Source organism: Hemibagrus wyckioides, linkage group LG04 (assembly GCF_019097595.1).
Source record: "Hemibagrus wyckioides isolate EC202008001 linkage group LG04, SWU_Hwy_1.0, whole genome shotgun sequence".
Classification (NCBI taxonomy): domain Eukaryota; kingdom Metazoa; phylum Chordata; class Actinopteri; order Siluriformes; family Bagridae; genus Hemibagrus; species Hemibagrus wyckioides.
Genome location: NC_080713.1, coordinates 27677139 through 27689225, shown reverse-complemented (window position 1 = coordinate 27689225; position 12087 = coordinate 27677139). Strand labels below are relative to the sequence as shown.

The 12087-nt window shown below is 40.3% G+C and overlaps 1 protein-coding gene across 1 annotated transcript; it reads right to left on the bottom strand.

Moving 5' to 3' along the window:
• Positions 1–3250: 3250 nt before the first annotated feature.
• Positions 3251–10891, bottom strand: LOC131351561 (extracellular calcium-sensing receptor-like). The gene is made up of 9 exons (XM_058386978.1): positions 10792–10891; positions 9678–9766; positions 8626–8754; positions 6268–6431; positions 5872–6163; positions 4900–5715; positions 4599–4826; positions 4247–4370; positions 3251–4158 (listed from the first exon to the last, which is right to left on the bottom strand). Exons 1-9 carry the CDS (start codon positions 10889–10891, stop codon positions 3251–3253), a joined length of 2850 nt encoding a protein of 949 aa, XP_058242961.1.
• Between the last annotated feature and the right edge of the window lie 1196 nt (positions 10892–12087).

Sequence of the window (12087 nt, the reverse complement as noted above, 5' to 3'; positions counted from 1 at the left end):
TCACATTTTGGAGAAAGGGATAGATATCATCTATCTGACTGAGATCTGGCATAAATCTGAGGCTTACTCTGTTTTACATGAGTTTTGCCCTCCTAGAAAAAGCCTTTGAAAAAGCCTGAACCACTGGTCGCGATGGGGGTTTGGTTGTAATCCATCACACAGATTTGAAACTGACACCACTCCCTCTTCGTAAATTGTCTACCTTTGAATGTTTGGTAATTAAATGTAAGCATTCACCCTCTATAACAATACTTCTTATTTACTGGCCACCGAGTGTGTTGATACTCAGAGACCTGAACATCCATGTGGACACTCCTTCTAATAATTTTGCTGCTAAGTTCCTAGATCTTTTGGACTACTTAAACCTGAAGCAGAATGTTGAAGTCCCTACCGATAGTAAGGTCCACATCCTTGATTTAGTCATTACTCTCTATCTCAAATCTCAGAAGTATATGACCTGGTGTGTCTCTAACCATAAAATCATTTTGATTCATCTTCCTTTATATACACCAAATTCCAAGACACAACATTGTATCCATTTCAGAAATCTGCAAAACATAAATCCTTCTGATCTCAATGCTGGCATAAAAAAAAATTGTCCACTGTTGCACAATTATCCTCAGTCAGTGAATTAGTGCACTACTACAATAATGGCCTCCAGAATATCCTTGAGGCCCACGCTCCTGTTAGCTCACACATGGTCACCTTTTCAAAATTTGCCACATGGTTTATCAGTGAGCTCTGTCAAATGAAAACGGCTGGGCATGCCCTCGAACAGCGCTCTGTTTTAACTAATCTAACTGTCCATAAAATGGCTTATTGAGAGCATCAAAAAAACTACTCCAGAGCACTTGCCATTGCCAGATTGCAATATTACTCAAATATAATTAATATCAATTGCCAACAAGTTTTTTCCATAAAAAATCATCTGCTCAGACCCCAAACCCACACTTGTAGCAATTTCACAAAGGAGCAGTGCAATAGTTTCTTGGCACATTTCACCACCAAGGTCGACACTGTCCATTCCTCACTGTCTGTCTCCAGGCCCCCAACCCTAGACTTGCCTAAATCAAAGCCAGAAGGCTGTCTCTCACAACGTGCACCTTGGACCCTCTCCCCACTCCCCTGGTAAAAGCTTATGTCTCAGACATGACCCCCTTCATCACCAACGTTATTAATTACTCTCTCCAGAATTGTGAAGTTCCAACAAAATTAAAAATACAATAATCAGATCACATCTAAAAAAAACCTCCCTGGATTCTGAAGTTATGGCAAACTATCATCCAATCTCCAACCTTCCGTTCCTGTCAAAGGTCCTGGAAAAGGTTGTCTCAGCCCAGCTTCAGGACCACCTCAAAAAATATATCTGTTTGAAAAATTTCAATGTGGCTTCCAGGCCTCCCAAAGCACAGAGACTGCCCTGGTCGGGTCACCAATGACCTTTTGAGGACCGCTGACCAGGGCTCCCCATCACTTCTCATCCTCCTGGATCTCACAGCCGCGTCCGATACGGTTGACCACAAAATTCTCCTTAGTCTACAGCATATAGTTGGATTTTCTGACATTGCTCTGGATTGGTTTGGGTCCTTTCTCACAAATAGAGCTGAGTATGTGGCTCTTGGGGTTGCCAAATCACAGCCCCACTCGGTTAATTGTGGTGTGCCACAGGGGTCAGTTCTTGTGATGACCCTTTTCAACATCTATATGCTCCCATTGGGCCACATCATTGGCAAATGCTATGTTGATGATACTCAGCTCTATGTGAGATTGAACCCGACCCCTCCGACGCTTCCATCAATTCTCACTTGCTGCCTGGAGGAGATTAAGGCATGGATGTCAGAGAACTTCAATTTCAGAACTTCTTCAATTGAACAGCACTAAAACTGAAGCCCTTCTAATTGGCACCCCCACCAGCTCTGTTCCTCCCCCATTACCTGTATTTCCTTTTCTGGACACCATTAATCTCTCCAAATCTGTTAATAATCTGAGCGGAAAGTTTGACCCCCACCTGTCATTTGAATCACATGTCCAACATCTCTGTAAAACTGCATTCTTTCATCTCAGAAACATAGCCAAACTCCACCCCTCCCTCTCCCTCTGTGGTGCTGAAAGTCTCCTCCAGGCTTGACTATTTTAATGCACTCCTCATTGGGATCTCTGGCAGGAGTTTTCAAAAGCTCCAACACATTCAAAACAGTGCTGCCAGGATCCTTATGAAGGTGCAGAAAAATGAGCAAATCACTCCAATCCTCCAGACACTCCACTGGCTCCCCATCCACCTCCGTATTGAATATAAACTCTGCCTACTTACCAAAAAGTGAATCCATGGAAATGACCCACACTATCTTAAAGAACTCCTCACTCCACAATCTACAACAAGACACTTTCGCTCCACAAATATCTAGCATCTCTGCCCCCCAGGACAAAACTCTACACAACTCTACAACAGCTGTGAACTGTTTAAAAAAAAAAAAAAAACATTTAAAGACTTTTCTGTTCAGGAAAGCTTATTAATGGGGGCGCATTATTCTTTTATTATTGCTTTTAATTAGCTTGTGTAGCACTTTCAGATTTGCCCACAAATGTAAAGTGCTTTATAAATAAAATGAATTATTATTAGTAGTAGTAATAGTTTAGGATTGTGGTTTGGACTGTTTTTGTATGTCTGTTTTATTTGCTGTTCTATTACATTTGATTGTTCTTTACTTTGTGCTCTGATGCTCTTTTATTTTTCATGGTTCTTATTCATTTGTCTCTACCTTTTGTTTTCTTCATGTTGCCTTCTGTGTTGTTTATTAAACTTTTCTTCATTTGGATCCAACCTTGAGTACTCAATCTGTGATACTCATCTCAGATCTGAATGGGCCTGTAGGTCAGCATTAGGAACTAATAATACATTAGTTTGTACATTCGTGTAATTTCTCATAATTAAATGTTTTAATCTTCCTAAACACTCACAGAGCAGAATATGTGACAAGACCAATTTTATATTTTTATGCAACATTTAAATTTAGAGAAAAGTAAATGCTGCTGCAAATAAATTCAAAGGATAAAGCTTTATTTAATTCTTATTTGTTTAAATTATTATAAGTAACAATATTTATAATACTCATAAATTATTATAAATATTGTAAATAATACATGTCCAGGATAGTTAATTAAAAGGCTTTTTGTTAAGTTAAACTATAAGCTTAACATAGGTTCAACTACATTAAACAATTCATACGTATTATCTACATAAGTGGCTAAATCATGTAGATGGTGGTTTACCCATGATTTGCTTTTTAGTATTCTTTTCTGGTTTCAGAATGATTATATAACACTTTGGGAGAAATATACAAAATAGTAAACCAAAGCTTGATGCTAAAATGGCAAATATCTCGACAGCTACAGTAAATTTTCCAGGAGAGCTGACATAAGCAGGAATAAATGTGATCCAAACTGCACAAAATATAAGCATGCTGAATGTAATGAATTTTGCTTCATTGAAATTGTCAGGTAACTTCCGGGCCAGAAAAGCCAATAGGAAACAGAAAAATGCTAAAAATCCTATATAACCCAGCACAGCCCAGAAACCAACAGCTGAACCTAAGCTACATTCTAATATGATCTTTTCTTTGTAGTAATTCATATTTTTGTAGGGAAAAGGTGGAGAAACTTTTAGCCAAATCACACAAATAATGACCTGTACAAGAGTGAAGGCAAGTACACTGAGTCTCTGCTGTGTAGGCCCAAACCATTTCATCACATTACTTCCTGGAAGTGTAGCCCTGAAGGCCATTAACACCACTACTGTTTTCCCCAGTACACAGGAGATGCAGAGGACAAAGGTGATCCCAAACGCTGTGTGGCGCAGCATGCAGGACCACTCAGTGGGCCATCCAATGAATGTAAGTGAGCAGAGGAAACACAGCATTAATGAGAAGAGCAACAAAAAGCTCAGTTCAGAATTATTTGCTCTAACAATTGGTGTATCCTTGTGTTTAAAGAAAATTACAGCAATGCAGATGGTGAATGATACTCCTAACATAGAAAATGATACAAGAATTATTCCCATTTGTTCCTCAAATGACAGGAATTCCACCAGCTTTAAGACACAGGCATCTTTCCTGTCATTAGACCACAGTTCAGGAGGGCACTTTATGCAAGTTATAGAATCTAAAGAAGAGGAAATGAAAATCAATTTGACATAAATAAGCATTTTTTTGGTTCTTTGGGCATTATTAAAAAATATTATTCATTATACCCGTTACATTACTGATTTCTCCATCTGCACATGGAATACAGTCAAAACAGCAGATTGGCCTTCCTTTCTGTACAGCCTTCCTGGTGCCCTGGGGACAACTTGGACTGCACACAGAGACTGGCACCTGCAAACCATTACATATTGCCTATGTTTAGTAAGTATTTTCGAAAAATCATTCGTAAAATCATGTATGTAATACCCATACACTGTAAAAAAACAAACAAACAATATATATACATATATATATATATATATATATATATATATATATATATATATATATATATATATATATATATATATATATATATATGTATTAGTACGGGCATATTTATTTGGTATTGTTGTTTACCTGAACTTTGTTGTGGGCCCAAACTATACTTTTGTTGTTAAATGACAGCTGAAGGTGTGTTTTCAGAGAGGCATCATAGAAGCCCACTTTAACAATAACTGTTTTACCATCTTTACCTTGCTGCCAGTTCAGCACATCATACCGTGCTGCTGGGTCTCCATTTTTATCAAAGAATACATCCTCTCCTGCTGTAGTGGTGAAATGGATTTTCTTCAGCTCATTCACTATCTAAAGGAAGTGCATGATCTTAAGTTATGTGTACAAGTACATATTTTTTACGAGTCTATTTTGTTACACATACCTTCCACGGTTCCTGGTAATCTGCTAGTTTTGCACACACAATAGCACCTTCATGTTCACTATCCTTGTCTAAACAGCCATAGCTGTTATTTAGGGCATAAGCCACAGCATACACAGCCTTGTAAACATTATTTGCAACTCGTAAGTCTGAAACATCTGTATACATGTTTTGAACATGACTGAGACTTTCATTGCCCTTGCACAACTGTTTCATCTCAACATTTTCTTGTGTGGGAAATTCACATTCAAATATAGTCTCCCATAACTCTTTGTAAAGAGCTACATCAGAAACTGGATTAAGCTTAGTTAGAAATGACCCTAGGCCATTGATTTTAGCATTTGGGATAGCAAAACCCACAGACCCTTCCAGAATATGTTGCCATTCAGCATTGACAGTGTTCAAATCAGAGATCCAGGACTCACTTCCAATCCACTGAAACCCAGTCATGTTCTGCAAGACCATTTCCCTCAGAAGAAAACCAAAGTCAGAGTATCCAACAAAAGCTACAATCACTTTCGAGGTTGAAGCCTTGATCATTTCAACTATGTTGAGAATTTTTTCTCTAGAGTCTGTCTTAAAAAATGCTTTGGAATACTCAACACAGATTCCCTCTTCTTTGGCAGCACTGATAAATTCATTTATGCCATTTTTCCCATAGTCATTATTACTGCATAGGGTTCCCACCCAGGTCCATCCAAAATGTTTGACCAGCTTTGCTAAAGCTCTGCTCTGGTAGTAATCACTGGGAACAGTTCTGAAGAAAGATGGGTGTTTTTTTCTGTCACTTAAGCATGCACATGATGCAAAGTGACTTATCTATAAAACAAGTATTAGTATAAATTGTAGGTAAAACATTTTGTATTTGCTTTTAAGTTTGAGAGAATCAATTATAAATTGCCTAAATACTATGCAATGCATTCATTTCACTGTATTGCATGTTTATAATTTGATATTAGGAGACAGAAGACTTACCACAGGTATGTGTAAAGGGCCCACTGTAGTAGAGATGGCAATAGTCGGAGTAGATGATGATTGACCTATTATTGCTTGAACTCTGTCGGGTTTGGAGCATACAACTGAAGTTGTGTTTTCTCCATTGCCATTAACTAAAGACAAGGCAGCTCTTGTGGTCATGTCAATTGATCCACAGGTATCATAGATTTTATAACCCAAATTGATGCCAGGAAGAATATCGGTTCTGTTGTTTATTTCCTCAATGGCAAATACCATTGTTTGTACACTTTGAAATTCTTGGAGGTCCAAACTGGGAAAAAAAACATTCCAAATATATGATGCAGTGCATGAGATATATCCATATTAAAGATCATATTAAAGAACATACTGATTTTTCCTTAATTCCCCACTCACCTTATGCATTCTCCTTTCTTTGGCCCTGATGTGAATGTTTGTGCTGGCTGTTCCCATTTGTCATGGATGGAAAAGATCCCACCAATAAGCACATCCCCATCTTTACTGAGATGAGGAGGATTGGGCAGCCCTTGGATGCTGCAGGGAGGATCAGCTGCTCTCACCTGAGTGAATAGAAGCCATGTGTGCAAGAAACTCATTCTTGTCTATCTAAAGTTACCCTGAAATCTAGGCTTTTATATAATCCTTTTAATAGGTCCCAAATAAGGTGTGGTCTTTACTCATGAAGACACATTACCTCATTAAATTGCATTTTACATAACACCCACAGAAAATCCACGGTTAGGGTTCTCATTCACTTTGTATGACTACTCAATTGCATTTTTAAAAATACAAACATTGTTTCAAGTTGTTTTTTTATCATTCAGCACACAGTGAAGAATATGATGAAATATATATAGGAACCTGTTGTAGATGCCCTTCCATTTTACAATCCCATGCCTCAGACCTGATGAAATGAATCTCACATGCCACAGCCATTTAGAGGGCTTTTATATGAGTACTTTGAGGTAGATCTGGCCTACAAGCAATTACTTCTACCGATTACCTTGATCTTCATGACTTTCTGTCTGGTCAAACAGCTACAGGAATCAAATGTCTTTTTAAAATGCAGACTTGTTTGCAATATTTTTTCCATGACAGCAACAAACTGTACAAACAAACAAAGTATTAGATCAGTAGTTAAGGTATTGGACTACTGATTGGAAGGTTGTGAGTTTGAAACCCAAGACCACTGTTTGGTTCCTTGAGCAAGGCCCTTAACCCTGAGAAAAATGTAAGGGTGTCTACCAAATGCTGTAACTGTAATCCAATTTGCTAATGTGTCTGTACACTCCCTTCTCCCTTGTACAAAAGTTATTGTAGACCCTTTCTTTTACAAAATCTTCACACTCTCACATGTCTTTGATCCCCAAAGAGTATGAACCTCGAAACCTTTTTAGCCATCTATTTCTACAATATTGCTGAATTAACGTGACCCAGTCTAGGGTTGGGGAATGTGAGAAACAGCTCAGGGCAGGGTTTCATATATATATATATATATATATATATATATATATATATATATATATATATATATATATATATATATATATATATATAAGGGGTGTAAGCATAAACAGAAGTCACAGTTTGGTATGTACCTTAGTATGGGGGTCATGGTTCGATACGGGTTCAGTACAACAGGAATAAGCAACAAATCCCCAGTGCTTGTTTTTTTTTCCGTTTATTTTGAACAGGCAGTATTGTTTAGTCACGAGCAGCTACAGAACTGACAAACTTCTTGTAATATGAAAGTACAAAATAAATACAATAATGAAAAATAAAACTTTTTAATTAGGAGACTATATATTAAACTTTCAATACTTTATCATTTCAGCATATGATATTTTTAATTGTAATATTAAGAATATATATATATATATATTATGTGACACATCTGGATGATGTCTTCTGATATGTGTTAGCATATTGGTCGTAGTTCCACTCAAGTACCCTACAGCTGCCTTACAACGCCAACACACCATTATCGCCCTATCAATGGCTCTCCTTTACTGCCGTATGACAAAGGAAACCCGAAACTTTCCCACACTACAGATTTAAAACAAGCAGGCTGGTCTTTGAGCTTTTGTGTGTTGTCTGAACTTGCCATTCTTGTTTTGGATTTGCATCTATTCATCGTCAAAGTACATGAACTGATCCGTGATGCCTGTACCATGACAGTGCAGATAGGAGTATGTATGATGCCCCAGAGGTAGATGTGACAACACACAACACAGCAGTGAAATTCATTCTTTGCATATCCCATCCTTGGAGGTTGGGGTCAGAGCATAGGGTCAGCCAGAGAAGGTTAAGGGCCTTGCTCAAGGTTCCAACAATGGCAACTTGGCAGAGCTGGGGCTTGAGTCCCCGATCTTCTGGTCAACAACCCAGTGCCTTAACCACTTGAGCCATCGCCGCCCCAAGGTTGAACCAAGGCTTAAATAACAAACAGAAACACTCAGGATAGGAACTAACTAAACTACACAAAGAAAAGAAATGAACAAAAAGAAAGTTACCTTCCCTAACAGCCCTTACCAAGAAATACAAATACTAAAAACTAAACACTCCCCCCTACAAAATGGCAGTCACTACTACTGGATATATATATATATACAATGTAGCATTATTTATACTCAGAGATAAGAGTATGTACAAATAAGGCAGCCAAAACCAAAAGATGGCATAGATCAAATTCACAGTAAAGAGAAGCAAGGATCAGAACACGACACAGAACAACACACAACGCAACCACCAAACGCATTTGAGCAGTGAAGCTCCCGGCACTGGCTTCCGTCCCAGCTTTTTAGGGTCGTAGTAGCGGTTGTTTAGAGGTTGTAGTAGCTGGATCATCAGGAAAGTCTGGGCTGGAGTACAGATTGGCCCAACCTGAAGAAGCAAGCATAAAACACCCGACAGGGCAGAAAACACAGAGCAAGGCACACAACACAACCCATTGTAGCGAATTTAGCTCAAAATTGAAATATTTAAGTTATTATAACTGGTTATAATTAATTATAAATATTCAAATGGGGGTTCTTAGAACTAACTGTCAGAGAATCAATAACACAATTATTTGATTTGTTCGTCCAGCGAACAGACAGTATAATTATACATTAATTCCAGGGAAAGTTATCTTCCTGGCCAAGAAAGAATAACTACTTCATAAAGTACTAGTTTTAATTTAGCACGTAGCAAGAGCAATGTTCAGGGACCCCAAAATTGTGAGAAAAGCACAGAGACAATCACTTGTGAATAAAATGCATTTAATAAAACAAAAACACACAACACATACTAACTATGACACACATACATAAAAGACAGGATAAGGATTATAGAGAGGGGATAAGTAGGCGAAGAGAGATTGAGATTAAGGAAGAGAATACAGAGGAAATCAGGGCGAGAGAGAGAGAGTGAGAGAGAGAAAGAGATAAGGAAACAGAGAAGAGGTCAAATAGGGCAAGTTTCAGATCGAGTTTTAGTTACCACGTGTGAGAATCGTCAAGGTAATTTCACCTTAATAAAGGGGCTTCAGCTTAAAATTGCGGATCTAAAATAATTAGTGACTTTTACTTGCATTGGTTCGTTGATAAGAGTCCTGATGTCATGGATCAAGGAAGTTCGGAGATTCGAAATCCTCGGAGTAAGCAAGAGATTCCGCTGGAATGAAAAGGGTTTCGGTGGTGAAAACAAAGTTCTTCGATTGAAGCTGCTGATTGAAGTCTCAGAAGAAAGTGAAAGTCTTGTCCCGAAGTGATTGGAGTCGAGTCGGGCGACGATAGAAGAGGTTGTGCCGGGAAGAAAAGGTGCACGGGGGCCCCCCCGATTGCAGAGCGGAGAGGGGGGTCGGCCCCTGTGGGGCCGAGCCGAGCCGAGCCGAGCCGAGCTGAGCCGAACTGAGCTGAGCAGAGCAGAGCAAAAAGCTGAGCAGGACAAAAAAGCTGAGCTAGATGGGTGCTTAGGGTTTTTATTGATCCCTTGGTCGCGCCCAGGTTTTCAGAGTGACCAATCCAATACCTGAAACTTTTGGAGGGAAAAGTTTCTTTGTCTCCGCTCGGTCACTTTGCATACTTTATGGTGAAGTCAGGAATGGATAAAGTTTCAATTAAAGTATCGTAGGCTCATATTATGTACTTGGATGACCACATGGCATACACTATTGCTTATAAAAGTAAAAGATGATCATTTTGATAGTAGACTGGAAAGAGACAGTATGAGAGGAGAGGAAACTGGGTATAGGCAATTAAACATATAATCTTATCTTATAAAACATGTTCTGTTCTGTTTCATGCAAAACACAGAACAACAGGTCATGAGTGGTAATACAACAATAAAAATATAAAGGCAAAAGGGGAATACATATATACAGGTGTGTTAAACATGGGTCAGGTAGGGTTGTACTATTGTTTTATTGAAACTTGTATAAAGGAACTCTTCTTATGTGTGTGCGTGTGGGGGTCAGGATGAGCGTTTCCAGATGCTTTGGGTGTGGGTGTGTGTGTGTGTGTGTGTGTCTTCAGTCAGAACTTTGGTCATCCCCTGGTCAAGGCATTGATTCGGTTTAGATTAGGGAATTCTTGTTGACTTTTAGCGGCCGTAAAACTGCTAGGCGCAGGGTGATTTGCATGTTAAGGTCACAAGTTGATGGGGAGTTCCAGGAGTGTGAGGCTGGGCTATCAGTACTGATGGTCTGCAGAACTCCAACATTCATGGAGGCAGGATTCTTCCTTTGTCTCCAGTCTTGTTGGGGGGTCATTGGTTATCCAGAGCCATCAGACATCCCGGAGCCTGGCTCCCATGAGTTACAGCATTTGACTTGGTTGAGTCAAAATGAAATAACTATAAGCAAAATAGGTTGTGAGCTACGTAATGGTTAATTGAGTTTTTGAGAAGGATGCAACAGACCCCATGAGCAAGTGAGCCGACCTGGAGATGCTACAGTTTCCCCCCTTTTGGACGAGGAGTAACCTGTAGGGGACATCTTCAGCCAACAGTTGTCGGAAAGGTCGGCTAGCAGGTGGCTCATGAGGGTTAGAGGGCAGGTGGATCAGGATGGTTGGATGACCTCTAGTGCCAGTTCCGAACTCTGCTTAGAAAGAGGGTAGATTGTTGGGCCTTTTACAGCCTTCTCGGGAACAGTCCTTTGCTCAGTGTAGGCTTTGTGTGCCAAGTCTCTCATCTGTTGGGTGGACATACTCTGTGGGCAGAGCAGGACCCCCAGGTCCCCCAGAGAATTCTGTAATCAAAGCTTGTTGAAGTTGCTGGTAGTTTGTGGTGACCATTTCTGGCTGCCAGTCTAGGAAACTCCGCACCTCCTGGCTGGAAGTGATCCTGAGAAGGTAGAGCTTGTGGTCACATTGGTCAAAGTTTGCAAATGAAAGTCAATGTCCTGCAGGTAGATGTGCACGTCGTGGCCTCCCATGGGGTTTGGCGTGAAAATGGGAATATTCCTAGCCAGTTTGTCCAGCTTTCTCGGGGCCACCCTGTGTCTGGGATATGGGGTTTCTTGGAAGGACTCCCACCCCCTTTCTGTTGTTGGGGGTTCGGTGATGCTAGCAGGTGAGGTCTTGAGTAGGGGGCACCCGCCCCTCCTTTGGACAGGAAATTCTTGGCCCGGAGGGTGGAAACCCTTTGAGGTTGAGGGAAATTCTACGGAGTGCATTTTCCTTTCAGAGTCACCTTGCAACCTATATGCATGTTTAAGTTCCCTGTGCATTTGTTAATTTCATCCGTCTCTTTGTTTTGACAGGGTGTTGATTTCGGCCCGGGCACATTGCAAATGGCCCTCATAGGCCGTAGCCTTGGTGTATCTTTCTTTCAGTTCAACCTCTGCTCTTTTTAAAAGGCCCTTGGCTCGCTGGAGTTCCTCGCTGAGCTCCTCTCTCATGTCCTTTTCCTGTTGCTCGCACCGTGCTGTGTCCACCTGGAGCTTGCCTAGGGCTGTTTCACTACTTCCTCCTGCAGCTTTGGATGCTGTTCACCTGCCATCCGATATCGGTGCTCCATTTTGGTCGTTAGCTGGTCCAGTTGACCGTAAGCAATTTCCAGATTCCTCTGAGCCTCTCCAGCTTGGATCTTTAGTGCTGCTGATTCTTGTTCCAGGCGGGACATGCTTGCTTCACCCCCCTTTGCCTGGAGGAAGAAGTTGTGTACCAGAGATCCCAGAATCCTGGCCAGCTCCTTGTGGCTGTAGTCATGCATGGGATTGCGGGCCATCAGGGC

Coding starts and splice junctions, on each gene's coding strand:
- LOC131351561 (XM_058386978.1), bottom strand. CDS start 10,891: ATGAGCCACCTGCTAGCCGACCTTTCCGACAACTGTTGGCTGAAGATG. Junction 4,827..4,899: donor ATTACCAGGAACCGTGGAAG/GTATGTGTAACA, acceptor CACTTCCTTTAG/ATAGTGAATGAGCTGAAGAA. Junction 4,159..4,246: donor AGAAATCAGTAATGTAACGG/GTATAATGAATA, acceptor CCTCTTCTTTAG/ATTCTATAACTTGCATAAAG.